The sequence below is a fragment of the Aethalodelphis obliquidens genome, unplaced genomic scaffold, assembly GCF_003676395.1.
Source record: "Aethalodelphis obliquidens isolate GAN/ISIS:26980383/991018 unplaced genomic scaffold, ASM367639v1 scaffold39, whole genome shotgun sequence".
In the NCBI taxonomy this organism is placed as follows: domain Eukaryota; kingdom Metazoa; phylum Chordata; class Mammalia; order Artiodactyla; family Delphinidae; genus Aethalodelphis; species Aethalodelphis obliquidens.
This window is the reverse complement of record NW_020837983.1, coordinates 11624907-11639474: the sequence shown is the minus strand read 5'-3', so window position 1 is coordinate 11639474 and position 14568 is coordinate 11624907. Positions and strand designations below refer to the sequence as shown.

The 14568-nt window shown below is 42.3% G+C and overlaps 1 protein-coding gene across 4 annotated transcripts in view; it reads left to right on the top strand.

Moving 5' to 3' along the window:
* NCALD (neurocalcin delta) overlaps positions 1 to 14568 on the top strand; it is a 294261-nt gene that overhangs the window by 260851 nt on the left and 18842 nt on the right. For all 4 annotated transcript variants that reach the window (XM_027131541.1, XM_027131542.1, XM_027131544.1 and 1 more), the window contains one exon: positions 13493 to 13889. In XM_027131541.1, coding sequence (XP_026987342.1) covers positions 13512 to 13889 — 378 coding nt within the window. In that variant the 5' untranslated portion in view covers positions 13493 to 13511. The remainder of the gene's footprint in view (positions 1 to 13492; positions 13890 to 14568) is intronic.

The following is a 14568-nucleotide window of genomic DNA, read 5'->3' as shown; positions in this document are numbered from 1 at the left end:
GTTCTTGTACTATTACTTCCTGTACGAATACAATCAAATTCTAATTTTGCATAATTTTCTTATAATGGAAGATGCTGCTCTAAAGAAACAAGCGATCAACTCAGAGGATTGGAATAATGTTCTGTATCATTTTATACACTGTTGCACATCGTATAATTCATTAGTGAAGGGAAAGAGGAGTACTGGCAAATTTATCTTCCTCATTATTCAAATAGGATAGTTACATATAATACAACACTCTCCCATTATTGCTTTCTCTTTCAATAAAATTATTGGATAAATTTGAGACTTTCATTATTTCTTTACTATAACCGTTTTTGTTGCAACCCAACTCATAAAGCCCAAATTTTATGTAAGAGTAAGCATATTTGAATCTTTGGATGTGTTAACAATGAGAAAGATTTAGGTTGTCAGTTCCAGCCGTTTGTTATACGATTCCATTGGTGCTTCTGAGTCCACACTGTTTGCCTGTTTCATAAATTTAAGGCGTTTCGCTAGCTACACGTGATGAATGCATAGCCCAACAGTCTCCTCTCTCTAGTTCATCTCGGCAGCTTCACACTGAGGCTGTATTTGCTGCCGCCATAACTGCTAAGCTATGTGTACTAATAAGCCCTTTGGTGCTGCAAGATAAAATAGAAAAGGGCAGAAGTCGCATTATTCAGGAAAAGGCAGAATGTAATTTTCTTTACAACGTCTTCTGCTGAAGTCGGGGCACACTGTGGTTTGCCAGCACAGGTACCGCGATGTGGGTTTCTGTGCGTGTGCAGGGCGTGGAGTGCAGGATGCCGCCTCTGCTGTCCTTGCCGCATTAGCCAGTGTGATGTCTACCTGATACGGCTTCCGCCAACCCCACTCCGGTAGTGACATGCCAGGAAAACGCTGCCAGCTTTTCGGAACAACTTTAGAATATTTTGAAAACATTTTTTTGCACTGATTCTACATTGTTTTTAAATGTTTGCTATAATGTAAGAGAATATAGAGGGAGAAAACGGTAGCTCCATAGAAGTGACCCACTGCTGTCGAAATTTAGAAATAGGGAAAAGGTTAGGGCGTCCCCACTGGCAAGGGGGCAGGTGGGTGTGCAAGATAAGTTAGAAAACTCTCCCAGGCACACACACAGTCTAAACAAGGAGGGGCTCGCCTAGTTGGACACAGAACCTCTTTCAGAGCTGGTGGGGATCCTTTGTTTGAATTTGTTGCATTTTTATCACGTTGTGGATATATTTTCACTTTCCCTCTTTTCAGATTAAGCTTCCATTTTCATTTTCTCTTAACAAGAAATGGAAATAGTAAGCAGAGTGTAAATAGCTAGACAGGAAGGCTTTTCTTAAGCACACAGACCTGCACACATCCTCCAACACTTGGCAACATATCCCCTGAGGCTTTGCTCTGTTTTCCACCACGAGGTGCTGTGCTGAGTGGACAGAGGACGAAGCTCTGTGTCCTACGTCCACCTTTGAAACTTATCAGCCATGGTACCTTGGGGAAATACTTATATCATCACCCTCAATTTCTTTAATATAAGTAATTGATCTTGCCCCTTCCTTTCTCACGATATTTCAAGGATCTGCTGAAACAGTATATGTGAAAGCCCTGTAAACATGCAAGAAGGGGCTATGCTTTATTTCAATTTGTGGCATTGGGTCGCTGGTGTAGTGCCCTGCATACCCTTGGCATTCTTTAAATATTAGTGGAATTCTTTAAAGTGACACAAGCAATGTAATACTCTTTAAGGTCAGTAGAAAATAAGCTCAGTGGAATAGATCCATCGTTTCTTAGGCATCTACCACATGCCAGCATCGTTCTCAGAGCTATAAAGAGAAATGCCAACAAAACTCCACAGATACGCTTAATGCTCACTTAGAAGAGAAAGGGCAGCTGAATGTAGGAAGTAATAATCTCCCCCTGACACCAAGTAAGATTTCAACAGGTAGAGAAGGAGAGACTCATGGTTATAATATTGACTATTGGGAAACACTTCAATGTTTACAAAGGGTTTTAAGTTTATTCTCTCATAAGCTTCATTCCCTGGACCAATGTGAGGATTGGAGTGGAAATAAAAGTGTGTGTCAAGTTCAGGATAGAGTGACGAATTCGGTGGTTCTGATGAGGTTGGGATGCAACCTGGAAGGGCCCTGAGGACCAAGCTATGGGCTTTAGCCTTTAATCTGTCATCAATACGGAACATGGAAGATTTTTGAGAAATAACATGACATGATCAGATGCAGAGCCTTAAGCCTGGAGAGCAGTTAACATTTCTGAATTCAGGTGGGAGATGATGAAGGTCTGCATTAAGAAATGGCAGCACTAATTGGAAATAAGTTGAGAGACAAGGATTTTCCTATGGCTGTTTTTTTCCCCCTAATGATAAATGGAGTTTTTTTAAAACCAGTTTATTCCTCTTTTTCACCTGTGATCTTAGAAAAGATGGTTTAAAAAAAGTAATAAAACAACGGAGAATCATTTCTTACCCCAGGTAGAGAAGAATTGATTTGGTGAGTCATTGATACCCAATGTTTGTTAGTGGTACCAATTTGTATCCAGTTTGTTCTGAAAATAGCATTCTTGTCCAGCCAGACTCTGAGAACGGGTTGTAAGTCCTCCTTAAAGCAGTAGGACCATCCATTGCTGGAAGGCTGATTCGCCATGGGACTTCTCTGAGCCTGCACTGATTCTGCCCCAGCCCCACTTCCCAGCCTCAGGAGGGAAGACCAGAGAAAGAAACAGTGTCCTGCTCTCCATCAGCTGCTTCTCCAATGGGACCTCTTTGCTTAATTTCTGGTTAAAATAATGCCTTCTATGCAGGGAAAACATTCACCCTGGGGTCTGGCAGGAGTCTTCTCTGGGTGCAAACCCACAAATGTCTTTCACATCTGGCAAGTGATCCAAGGCGGGAGTCAGGCAGGAAGCTAACAGTGGTTCTCTTTCTTTCTCTCATGTCACATTCTTGCTCTTATTCTTTCTAATTCTTCATGGAAAAAAGGGGGATGACTCTGGAGGGCTCATCTTTGTAAGCAACCCACCAAACTGAATCCTTATCTCATTCAGATTAATAGTCAGTGTTTACTGAGCACCTGCTAGATGCCAGACACAATACTGAGTTTTCCCTCACTCATCGGGATTCCTTTTTCTTATTTCCTGTTTTCTCACCAAACAGCCCCATGAGAGAGGTGTTACTACATCTATTTCACTGTAGAAGAATGAGCCCCTTAGAGAGGTCAAATGACTTTCCCAAGGTCACATAACAGTGTATTATAATAAGGACTTTAATTCAGTTCCTTTGCTACCAAGTCCAATTCTCTTTCCACACGCCTGGCTGGAGGACACAAAAGGCGCAGGAGGTTAAAAGAAGTTACTTCACAGTCTCTCCTTGTCAGCCAATTATTGTACTTCTGACTTGTACGTTAAGCTTGATGGATAAACGTTAATATTTTAGCCACATTGGCCAGGATAGAGATTGATTGATCACCACCTTCCAACAGAAGCATTCGAATACCAGAAGTGATCCAGCCAGAGATGTGGACGGGATGAGAGTGGGAGGGTGGTTCCCACGCTCCTCCCCTGGGACCACGAGCTGCATGAATTTGTCATGATGGTTAGCTTCTTAAGCCCCGTGGAGTAAAACCAAGATATAATATCCCTCTCACCAACAAAACTGCAAAAAATTGTAAAAATAAAATACTAATGAAAATACTCTGAGCTGCAACCAGAATACCAGACTCCCTCCCTTCCTTTCTCTATCTTATGTAGGATGCTATTTTTGTAGGAATACTCATTTTAAGCCAGGAAACAGTAGATGTTAAGCACATGCTTGCTGAATAAATAAAAAAGAATTATAAACTATTCTTAGACTCTGTGGAGGGGCTTGTATCAATTAGCTAAATGCATTTGTGGCCCCTGGAGAATGTCTAAAAATGGACATTTGAGCTTCTCTTGTGCCTCTCTGGCTGCTAATTACATGATGAGGCCTGGATCCCCATAGCTGATCTATTTGCCCTCCTGAGTGCATCATGGCTCACTCTTCTGCTTTACAATTTTATCAAAACCCAAAGTAGTACTCCCTGTCTTTTAAATAAGAGAATATTGGACTTCCCGTGTGGTCCAGTGGTTAGGACTCCACACTTCCACTGCAGGGGGCACGGGTTCGATCCCTGCTCGGGGAACTGAGATCCCACATGCTGCACAGCGTGGCCAAATAAATAAATAAATAAGAGAATATTTAGCACATTTAGCTAAGCAGAAATTTATCAAAATAGGAATTCCATGGAAGTCATCCAAGGTAGGGTCTTAGCCTGTGGCAGCCCTGGAGAATGGTTGAGGGCCCTCAGAGCTTCCCCTTCTTTCCCTCCCTGCAGCTGGCCCTGACCTAGCATCTGCCACGAGGCGGCCCAGACAGGCAGCTCTGAGGCAGTGGCCTGATGGCCACGTGCACTGATGGCAAGGGGACACATACACTTCATCCGAAGACCTTGACTTCAGGCACTCCAACAATTTCTTTCTCTGCATCAGCTTTGTAGTTTCTGCATGTAGTTTAGTATGACCCCTGTCCATTTACTCAAGGCCACTTAACTTAAGGGCACTTTAAGCATGCAATGTAAGTTCACCTCCAATTGCCAGCAGTCTAGGAGTGGGTGGGGCGTGGGAGTCAGCCATTAGCTAGACTTGAAGTGGGGGGAAAGGAGTGGGCATGAAAAGTCAGGAGTTGAGTATTATGCCACAGAGGATTTAGAGTGCTGTTTGGGTAAAATAGCTCTTCAGGCTGAAATGAGAGAGGGGACATTCACGTGGTGGCAGTAGTGACAGGGTGGACATGGCCTCCTAGGTACTAGAAATAGCTAATGCCAAATTTGCGTGTGTGTGCCTGTGACACAGGCAGAGGGGGTGGTGTGCAATTCCAAGTCCAATTTCAATTCTAATTCAGTTCTAATCCTAGCTGGTGTATAAACTCTTACAAAATGCACGGTTAGCATATAAAGGCTCTAGAGGAAAATGGCTTGTTGGAGAATTTATAAGGGAGAGTCTAGAGATCATGGTACTTGTCAAAGACATCAAGAACATGTTTGTAATAAATACTGCCGAAGGAATCCAGGAACCATGACTAAGGTAGATGCCAAGGGAATGAAAGAAAAGTGGAATCAACCGAAATTGCCTTCAAGGGGGATTAGTTAAATAAATGTCATGCAATGGGCTGTAAGCTTCACGTCACTAATTATTCTGTCAGCTACCCAGTTCAGTGCTTGGCCCAAGGTCAGTGCTCAATACTGTCTGTTGAATCAATCAATCAATCAAAATTCAGCAATTTGAAAAGATGAGATACATCCATATGTATAACATGGAAGAATGCCCACAATATACTTTTAAGTGAAAATGATCCTCTTCATGGTTAGAGTGTACAGATTTCATATATGTGCATTTAAATGTCTAATATATATATATATACATATATATGCATATATAAAACTGTTAATAGTGGTTATTTCTTATGGAGTACTACTGGATCAGAGCGAGGGTGTTCACATTCTAGTTTCGATATCCCTTTACTACTTACATTTTTTATAGTAATAATAATGTAGCACTTTGGCACTCAGCAAAACTAAAAATAATCGTTTCCATTTTGGGAAGCAAAGAAAAGGGTTGTTGTTGGATAATGTTCTCTTCAGAGTCTATCAGAAATATATGTTTTATTGGCAGTAATATGGGTTGTACTTTATTTTTTATGGAAAAATAAAACTTGGAAAAGAGCCCAAAGCCAGGCCCTCTCAGTCTGAACTTCAGGCTCTGTAGAACAAGGGCCCAGATATTTGAGAGACCATAAGCCCTACTCACCCTGGGAAGACCAGATGGGTTTCCCGGGCTTTATCTCAGAGCCCGCGGAAGGCAGAAGGCAGAGTGGATTTGTTTCTAGAGAGCTTTCTGCTCCCTATGTATTTTGTACCAGTTAAATTCTCATCTCAAACCCCATCACCTCTCTGCAGGGGGAGTGAGTGCAGGGCTGTGACCAGGAGCACAGGTATGACCCCGCAATCAGGAGATGTGGGTCCGAACACCCAGTCCTCATTGGGAAGAAGGCCTCCCTGCAAGCAGTGGCTTTGTGACATAGTTCAAGCAGCCCCAGCAAAGCCGTTTTGTGATCCACATGAGGAGGTAGGGAGCACATTTTGCTCCCTTATATGCGCTCATCTTACCAGAGGCTGGAGGAGAGAACATTCTTTGGTCGAGGCAACTAAGTTAGCGAGATTATTACATAACTTCAGTTCTCCCTCGGTAATATTTTAATTTTTTTCCCCTCTATGTACCACTGTGTTTCATTTCCTAATTTCCCCACTATATGTAAATATGCCAGTTTATATACATGGTCTCCTTTCAGACTTCCACTGAGAGGAAAGTTCCACTGAAGAGAAATTTCTGAAACACTGTGCTCTTCAGGTTTTTATTTAGTCATTTTTTTTTTTCAGTGAGAATTAAGGACAACTGACCGTGAAATGAATTTGCTGGATTTTAGCCACCTGTAAAATTCAGATGGCTAAAACATCTGATGTCCCAGTGATGGTAAATGAATGCTTCCTCCCATTAACCTATAACTTTTATCATTTTCTTCCTTACATTTTAGGAACCTTTTTTCAGTTATGTTTTCATAATTTAGACATTCTGTTGGTTGAAAATTCAAAGCAACTCTTAGAGGACAAGGTTACATGTTCCAAACAGGCAAACGTTTTAATTAACCCGGCCTCTTTCGGAAACCACTGTGGGCTCTGTGTTCCTTGTTGCAGCTAAACGTGACTTTAGCTGCTAGCTTCTTGTCTATTCCATTTTAGGAGACCTCAGTGCACTTTGCATTGAGACTTCCTCTGAGGTTAACCAGGCTGTCCAGGGTAAGTTATGGATTTTTTCCTGGAAAATCTAACTCTGGGCATTGAAGAATTAACTCACAGAGTTTTAGAACCTTATGGGGAATCACAGAAATGAAATGCAGCTCTTTCCAATCCACAGGTACAAAATATAAAGAAGGGAGCACATGCATTCCAAAAGGTTGTTCCCTACTCACCATTTCCTTTCCCTGTGGCATCATTTTTAGGAGCTATTCCTTTTTTAGTTCTTTTTAGATGGAAAGTTAACTTCATAGTTTAGATTCCTGTGCATGGTTCTTTGTTGGTGGTTTGGTGTCTTGTATATTTTTCCTTTTTCATCCGTGGTCATTATTAACCCCAGATTTATTTTTTGGACACGGAGCGACTGGATGGGACTTACATTTCCCAAAATAAGTTGGGAAATTTCACATTGCCCAGCTCAGATTAAACTACTGAGTAACAGAATGCTGACGTTTAATAGAATACCACGTGTATTTCATTTGATGAAATGCAGTTGAGATTCAGCAAAAATTAATATATATTGTATATGATATATGTTATATATATTTTATAGTAGATAGATAGATAGGTAGGTAGATCTTACGGGGTATTTAAACTAAAGGGTGAGGACCGAATTGCTATTTAAAAGTATTCTTCAACACCCTGAAGCAGAAGCCCTTAAGAGGTAAAAGCTGGAGCGTGCAGGAGGCCAGGGTACGTGGGCAGGGGGCCTGAGAAGTCAGGGATGGCCAGGGCCAGCTTCCACAGAGGCTTGTGGGCCCAAGGAGGGAGTCTGGATTTTCTTCTCAGTGTGTTAGGAAGCCCATATGGAGCTTTAAGCAGAGGAGTGACCTGGTCTGTTTTGTGTTTTTTAAAGGTCATTCTGGGGCGCTGAGTGGAGAGCAGATCGGGGCCAGGTAGGGAGAAGGAAAACAAGAGTCAAGAGTGAGAAGCCAGCGAGGAGGGCGTTGTAGACATTCAGGAAGGAGGCGATGATGGTTCAGGCTGAGGTATGACAGTGGAGATGGTGAGAATGAGTGTATCTGAGACCAATTTTAGAGACAGAGACAAGTTTAGACAGCACCTGCTGTTGGAACAAAAGTGCAAGGAATCATAGGTGAGTCCCAGGGGTTTGGAGTGAACAGCTGGGTGGAAGCTGATGTCCTTTACGGAGACGGGAGAGGCTGGGGTCGGGGAGTGAGCACAAGATTCAGAGAGGAAACCAAGAGCCTCAGTCCTCACCGTGCCGCTGCTTTGAGCACTTCCATGTGCCCCCTCGAGCTGGCATGAAGGACACACGACGGAGTGGGCACACTTTCAGTCTCTGTGTCTTCCTGCCCCCTCGCTGCCCATCCCCGTCATCCTCCCCAGCTGGTTCCTTCTCCTCTTTCACATTCTAAACGGCAGGGCGACGGAGGGCTCAGTCCTTATCCCCTTCTCTCTTCCATCCGCATTCACTTCCTTGGCATTCTCATCCTGTCTTTTGCTATAAAGATTATCTATCTTCTGATGACTCCCAAAGTTATATGCCTCCCTGGACCTCTTTCTCTAGCTCTAGACACATCCAACTACCTGCTCAACATCTCCAATCAAATGTATGGTAAGCATATCAGAACTAACACATGCACAACTAACTTAGCACTGATACCCATGCCCCCTGCCTCACCCCGAACCCCTGCTTCTCCTGCATTTTTCTTATTTCAGTAAATGCCAACTTCATCCTTTACTGTTCGTCTTTTTTTTCACACCCTACAGCTGAACTGTCAACTAATCCTACTGACTATACCTTCAAGCTGTGTCCAGAATCCCACTAAGTCTCACATCCTCCGCTGCTACCCTGGTTGCACCATCTCTTGCCTGGGTTGCTGTCATCTCTTGCCTGGGTCACTGCGGTGGCCTCCTAACTGGTCTTCTCACTGCTGCTCTTACCTTTCTTTAGCTTTCTCTCAACACAGCAGCCAGAGTGATCCTGTTAGAATATAAATCACTCCTATCATTTCTCTGCTAAAAATCCTGCAGTGGCTGCCTCTCCCTCAGAGTACAAGCCAGTTACTTCCTGGTCCCACATTCTGGTCCTCATTACTCTTCTGATCTCATCTCCTTCCTTTCCTCGCACCCTTGCTCCAGCCCTGTCCCTGGGCGTGCTGAGCATATTCCCCGTGTAGACCCTTCTCATCCGCTGTTTTCTTGGCCTGGAATAGTCTTCTCTCAGTCATCTCCATGGCTACCTCCTTGCCTCTCTGGTCTTTTACAAAGGTCACTTTCTTAACGGGGCCTTCCCTGGCTTTTTATTTAAAACGTCAGCACCCACCCACCCGTTCCTGGCATTCCCCCACTCACCTTACTTTTCTCCATGGCACACATCTCCTTCTAACATTTCACTTATTTATTGTCTGTCTCTTGCCACTAGCTGTAAGCTGCATGAGAACAGGAGCTTTGCCTGTTTGTTCCCTGCTGACTTCCCGGTGTCTTGAGCCTTGCCTCCCTCCTGGTAGACGCTTAGCCCATGTCTGTAGAATGGGTGAGCTCTAATAGGGGTCGTCTCTTCCCTCTAACTGCTTCTTTCTGACTTCGTGTGGAGCTGTTGTCTTAATTTCTATGTGTGCTTGTCTGTGAAGCTAGTAGGGCGTAGTGAAAAAAAAGCAGTAGACAGCCCCATGCAAATCAAGCTTCCCACTTGGCTCTCTCATTCAAAAGCTGTGGAACTTGAGACAAGTCACTTTGCCTCTCAGAGTTTCCTTCCTTCCTGCCTGCCTTCCTTTCTTTCGCGTATGAAATGGCGAAAGCTACCCTGCCGTCACTCAGGGTTGCTGTGAAGGTTCGACAGAATAACGTATGAAGTGCCATGGAGAATAAGAGGCAGTTTTCACTGACCGCAGCCTCTGGCCTCGACTCAGTGCCAGAGCTTTACGTATGTGACTGTCTCGTTTAATTCTCACGTAGAATCAGTGAGACACGAGCTTGTACAACTGAACTCATGTCACAGATGAGAAGACTGAGGTGCACCAAGAAATTAAGTGAATTACCTGAGAGCTAGTCAATGGTAAAGCCAGGCTTTGAACCCAAAAGCATTTTTATTCCATGGCCTGAGTTTTCCTCATTGTGTTCTACTGGCACAAGATAAAGGTTTCAATGACCAAATATGGAGTGATTAAAATGATGTGAGCTGAGGTGCAACTTCTGTCTCCAGATGATTTGTTTTCTTGACTGCTAATTAATGTAGCGTTTCCCTTAATGTTATTTTTCCCCCCCTCTTCAACTCAAACAGCAGAAATTCCCATCTTCCAAAGAAAAAAAGATATTGTCAGGCATTTTTCTATCTTTCCCTTCCTCCCTCAAAGAATGAAATGCTGTCCTGTGTCCCCGGAGATTTCTGTCATACAGCCTAACCAAGTCCAGATGGTTTTCTCAAGTTCAGACATCATACTTAGTAAAGTGTGTGTAGTTATCTACAGAAACAAGTTCTGGACTAAATTGCAAACACCGGCTTCCCAGATAACTTATTCCATGCTCTTCTGCCTTGTTTGTGTTATGGCCTGTCTGTGCTAATGAATTTGTAAATGTGGTTTAATTACTGTTTACCGGAAAAATAGCTGCACACAGATCAGTCTCAGTGGGAGTCTTAGCCAAAATGTTGAGGCAATTTGTTTCTAGGGCAAAAACAGCTAATAAATGAGAAGCACTTTTTAAATGTTGGGAAGGGAGCTTCAGTTCGGTTTTGAAGAAACAGTTTTTTATATATCCTGGGAAATAAATCATTCCATAAGAGAGTGGATTTAAATATCAAAGTGGCATTTTTTTTCCCAAGGCCTTGCACTCGGTAATTTGCACGGAACCAAAGTATTCTAACAGTGATTTGATTGAATACCACACCAAAGGGCTATCCTCTAAAGAACTCACCAAAAGGAAAACTCAAAATTACTTGTAAATTCCAGCAAATGTTTCGGAGCTCTGTAAATCCATGTATTATGTATTACCTCATGTTTCTGAATTCTTGCCTCGGGCAAATTGCCAACTTAGCAACTAAATGACAGTTTTAAAATTCTGATAGAAACCAGCCTCTCCAACTTTTCTTTTTTTCCTCCAGGAGAAAAAAAAAACGGGACACGAGAGGGAAGTGAAAGTTATTGAAAGGTTCAATTTATAAATTGTCTGTGCTCTGCTTGGAGTTGTAGTTTAATTTTGCTCTTGCATAAAATGGTATTTGCCTGATTCTACATAAAGGGGCACCTTTGAAAGTAAATAAATTCTCACGGGCAACTGTTGGTCCTGCTAATAGGGAGGAAGCACTGTCACGCTACCCTTCGGGGGATGCCTGCCTCAGAGCCAGAGTGGGCCGGTTCTGCCTTCAGTGAGAACTCAGAAAACAAAAGCAATCAACTTGGCAACTAATAAAGATGTTTGTCATTTCCTGAACTGTGGATATAACAAAGAATTTGAGCAGTGTGAGATGCAAACCCTGCCCTCAAGAAGTTTATTTTTAGTGGGGGCAGCAGACAGGTACACAGGCAATTCAATCTAAGAGATCCCAAGGCGGGGGGAGGGGGAATTGAGTGAAGGTGGTCAGCAAGTACAAACTTCCAGTTACAGTGTAAGATACATAAGTTCTGGGGATGCAGTGTACAGCATGGTGACTATAGTTAACAATATTGTGTTGTATATTTAAAAGTTACTAAGAGAATAGATCTTAAAAGTTCTCATCAGAAGAAACAAATTCTGTAGCTATGTTAGGTGATGGATGTTAACTAGACTTATTCTGGTGATCATTTCCCAGTATATACATATATCAGGTCTTATGTCATATACCTCAAACTTATGCGGTGCTCTATGACAATTAGATCTCAATAAAATTAGGCAAAAGAGACCCCAAGACCAAGTCTTAACTACCAAATACGATTAGTATCTCAAATAACCATATGAAAGCCAGGGCCTCATCTTTGGGGCAGAAAGACTCCTTTTCCAAGAAGGTTATTGCATATTTCCACATTGTAATTATTTATCTGTCTATCAGTCGTTTCTTCATTCATTAACTCACCCAATGTTATTTGTGATGGGCCCTAGAGAGACAAAGTAACTTCAACAAGACTCCATCTCAAGGAGCTCACCCTGCAGTGGGAGGGAGGCAGGCATAAACAAACACCACAAAGTGAAAATCTCAAAGAAACTGGGAATCATTATTAAAATGGGGATGTGTTATCTTTTATATATTCTGTGTTTCCAATACAAGAAAAATGTAAAATATAAGTGCAGAGTCCCTTTATTAAAAGGGATTTATCTTAACCATGCTTAAATCATAAGACTTTGGACATGAGAACTAAGCTCAGATATCACCTCCTCCAAGAAAGCTTCCCTGATAGCACCCATGTCCCCTTTTGGCTTGAGTGTCCTTTCTATGTACTCTTACTGCACCATGTCCATTCCCCTGATACCATGTTTTGAATTTTTATTGTGTTGTCCTCTTACTGCCACTACCACCTCCATAAATACACAACTGGGTACCCCTTAAGGAGGAGGGGACACATCTTACTCTTTGCATTCGCAGCGCTAGAAACATACCTGGTATATGGCACTCGGTTAATGTTGAATAGCTCTGTGAGTGGGAAGATGATAATTACAGGTTTTTTCCCCATCTAATAAAAGTTGCCTTTTATTCCCCACATTATATTAAGTTTTAAAATATGTAACAAAGGGTATATATTCTTGTTTTTTGAAATGTAAATGTATTAAAATGTAAATATATTAAATGTAAATGTATTAAACATTTATTAATAGCATATTTAGATAAGGGCGCATACAAAAAATCTAGACGGACACACACCGAAATGCTGGTGGTGGTTATCTCTTAAGTGTTAATGTTTGAAATGATGCTCACTTTGTCTTTATGCATCACTTGTTGTTTAACTATTTTACTGTGGATGTGCTACTATTATGATAAGAAAATATGAAGTTATTTGTATTTTAAAAAGGAAAATTTGGCCCATTTCATAAGCCACAATCATAGGACATAAACAACTTTATGAAACATCATCTTTACCATCTAACGCAATGTTGACAGTGATTTGACTTCAGATTTAAACAACTGACCAAGCTTGGTGGCATTTAATGGAATTAAATGGGTTTCTATTTTCCTTACTCATGTCTGTGTTTATAATATTCAGAAGGTACTCAAGCACTTTATTTGCAGTTGTCTAAAACGTGCGAAATTATCTCTTTTGCTCGCTCTCTTTTGTTCCTTTCCTTTAATTCTCCCTGCTAATACTTGGATTGGGTGTTAGAACCCCAGTCTTTTTAAAGCCAGGCTTACCCTCTTGCAAATAGATAAGGCAGAACTAAGGAACCAATTAATTCTCTCTCTCTCTTTCTTTCTGTCTCTTTTTCATTATAAATCTCCTGTTTTTAGGGTGGCTCTGGGTAGAAGAAATATCAGTTTTCTGGTCCGTGATAGTGTTCTGCCGTGCATCTTCTGCCTGCCCATCTTTCAACATTTTGTCTGGCTGACCAGAACGTTGGAAAACCCTAGACAATGTTATTGGACTAACAGTTTATTTCTTTTTCCCAGAGGAACAATCACAGATTGTAAAATGTGCCTCTAAAGAACAGGTTTAAAAAACTATACATACTATATTCTTTTTTATCTGCAGCTGAATTCTTGCTGCCAAGATGGGGAAACAGAACAGCAAGCTGCGCCCAGAGGTCATGCAGGACTTGCTGGAAAGCACAGATTTTACAGAGCACGAGATCCAGGAATGGTATAAAGGCTTCTTGAGAGACTGCCCCAGTGGACATTTGTCAATGGAGGAGTTTAAGAAAATTTACGGGAACTTTTTCCCTTATGGGGATGCTTCCAAATTTGCAGAGCACGTCTTTCGCACCTTCGATGCCAATGGAGATGGGACAATAGACTTTAGAGAATTTATCATAGCCCTGAGCGTAACGTCAAGGGGGAAGCTGGAGCAAAAGCTGAAATGGGCCTTCAGCATGTATGACCTGGATGGAAATGGCTACATCAGCAAGGCAGAAATGCTCGAGATTGTGCAGGTACGTGGACCTTGCCCTTTACAAAGAGAAGAGTGTGAGTCACAGTAAGAACTGGGAAGTCCACAGTGCAGATTAGTGGAGAGATTGCAAACGGGTGGTCTGCCTGGGCACTGATTTGGCCTAGCCAGTGTCTTTGAAAATGTGGAACCCATATACAAAACAGGGAGGTTTACACATAAACATGCAGATTGGTTAGTATCTCTTGGAAACTCAGGAGCTCTGGCCACACTGGGCCCACATTCTTGCCTGGCATAGGTGCCCTGGGGCTTTGTGCTGACTCCTCCCTACAGAGGGACATGCACTCTTCAGCTGGTCATGCTCACTGTGGCCACTCCATCTATTCAGTGCAATGACCTGCCTGGACCTAGAGCCTGGAGTGATGTTTAATGGTCAAACTCTGACCTGGGTTCAAATCCTGCCTCTTTCAGTCACTACCTCTGTGACTTTAACCCAAGCGAGCCTCAGTGTCCTTGTCTGTAAAATGGGACTATCAGCAGTGCCCCCTGCTGTGGGATTGTTTTAAAATTAGACTGACTCTCCGTGTTCAATGCTTAGCACAGTGCCAGCCTTACAGAAAAGCTCATCATCACTGCCATCACTAATTTCCAACTTTATTAGACACTTGAATAAAAGTAGGGATCTCTAATCTAGCTTCTATCTCATCAGAGATACAAACAGT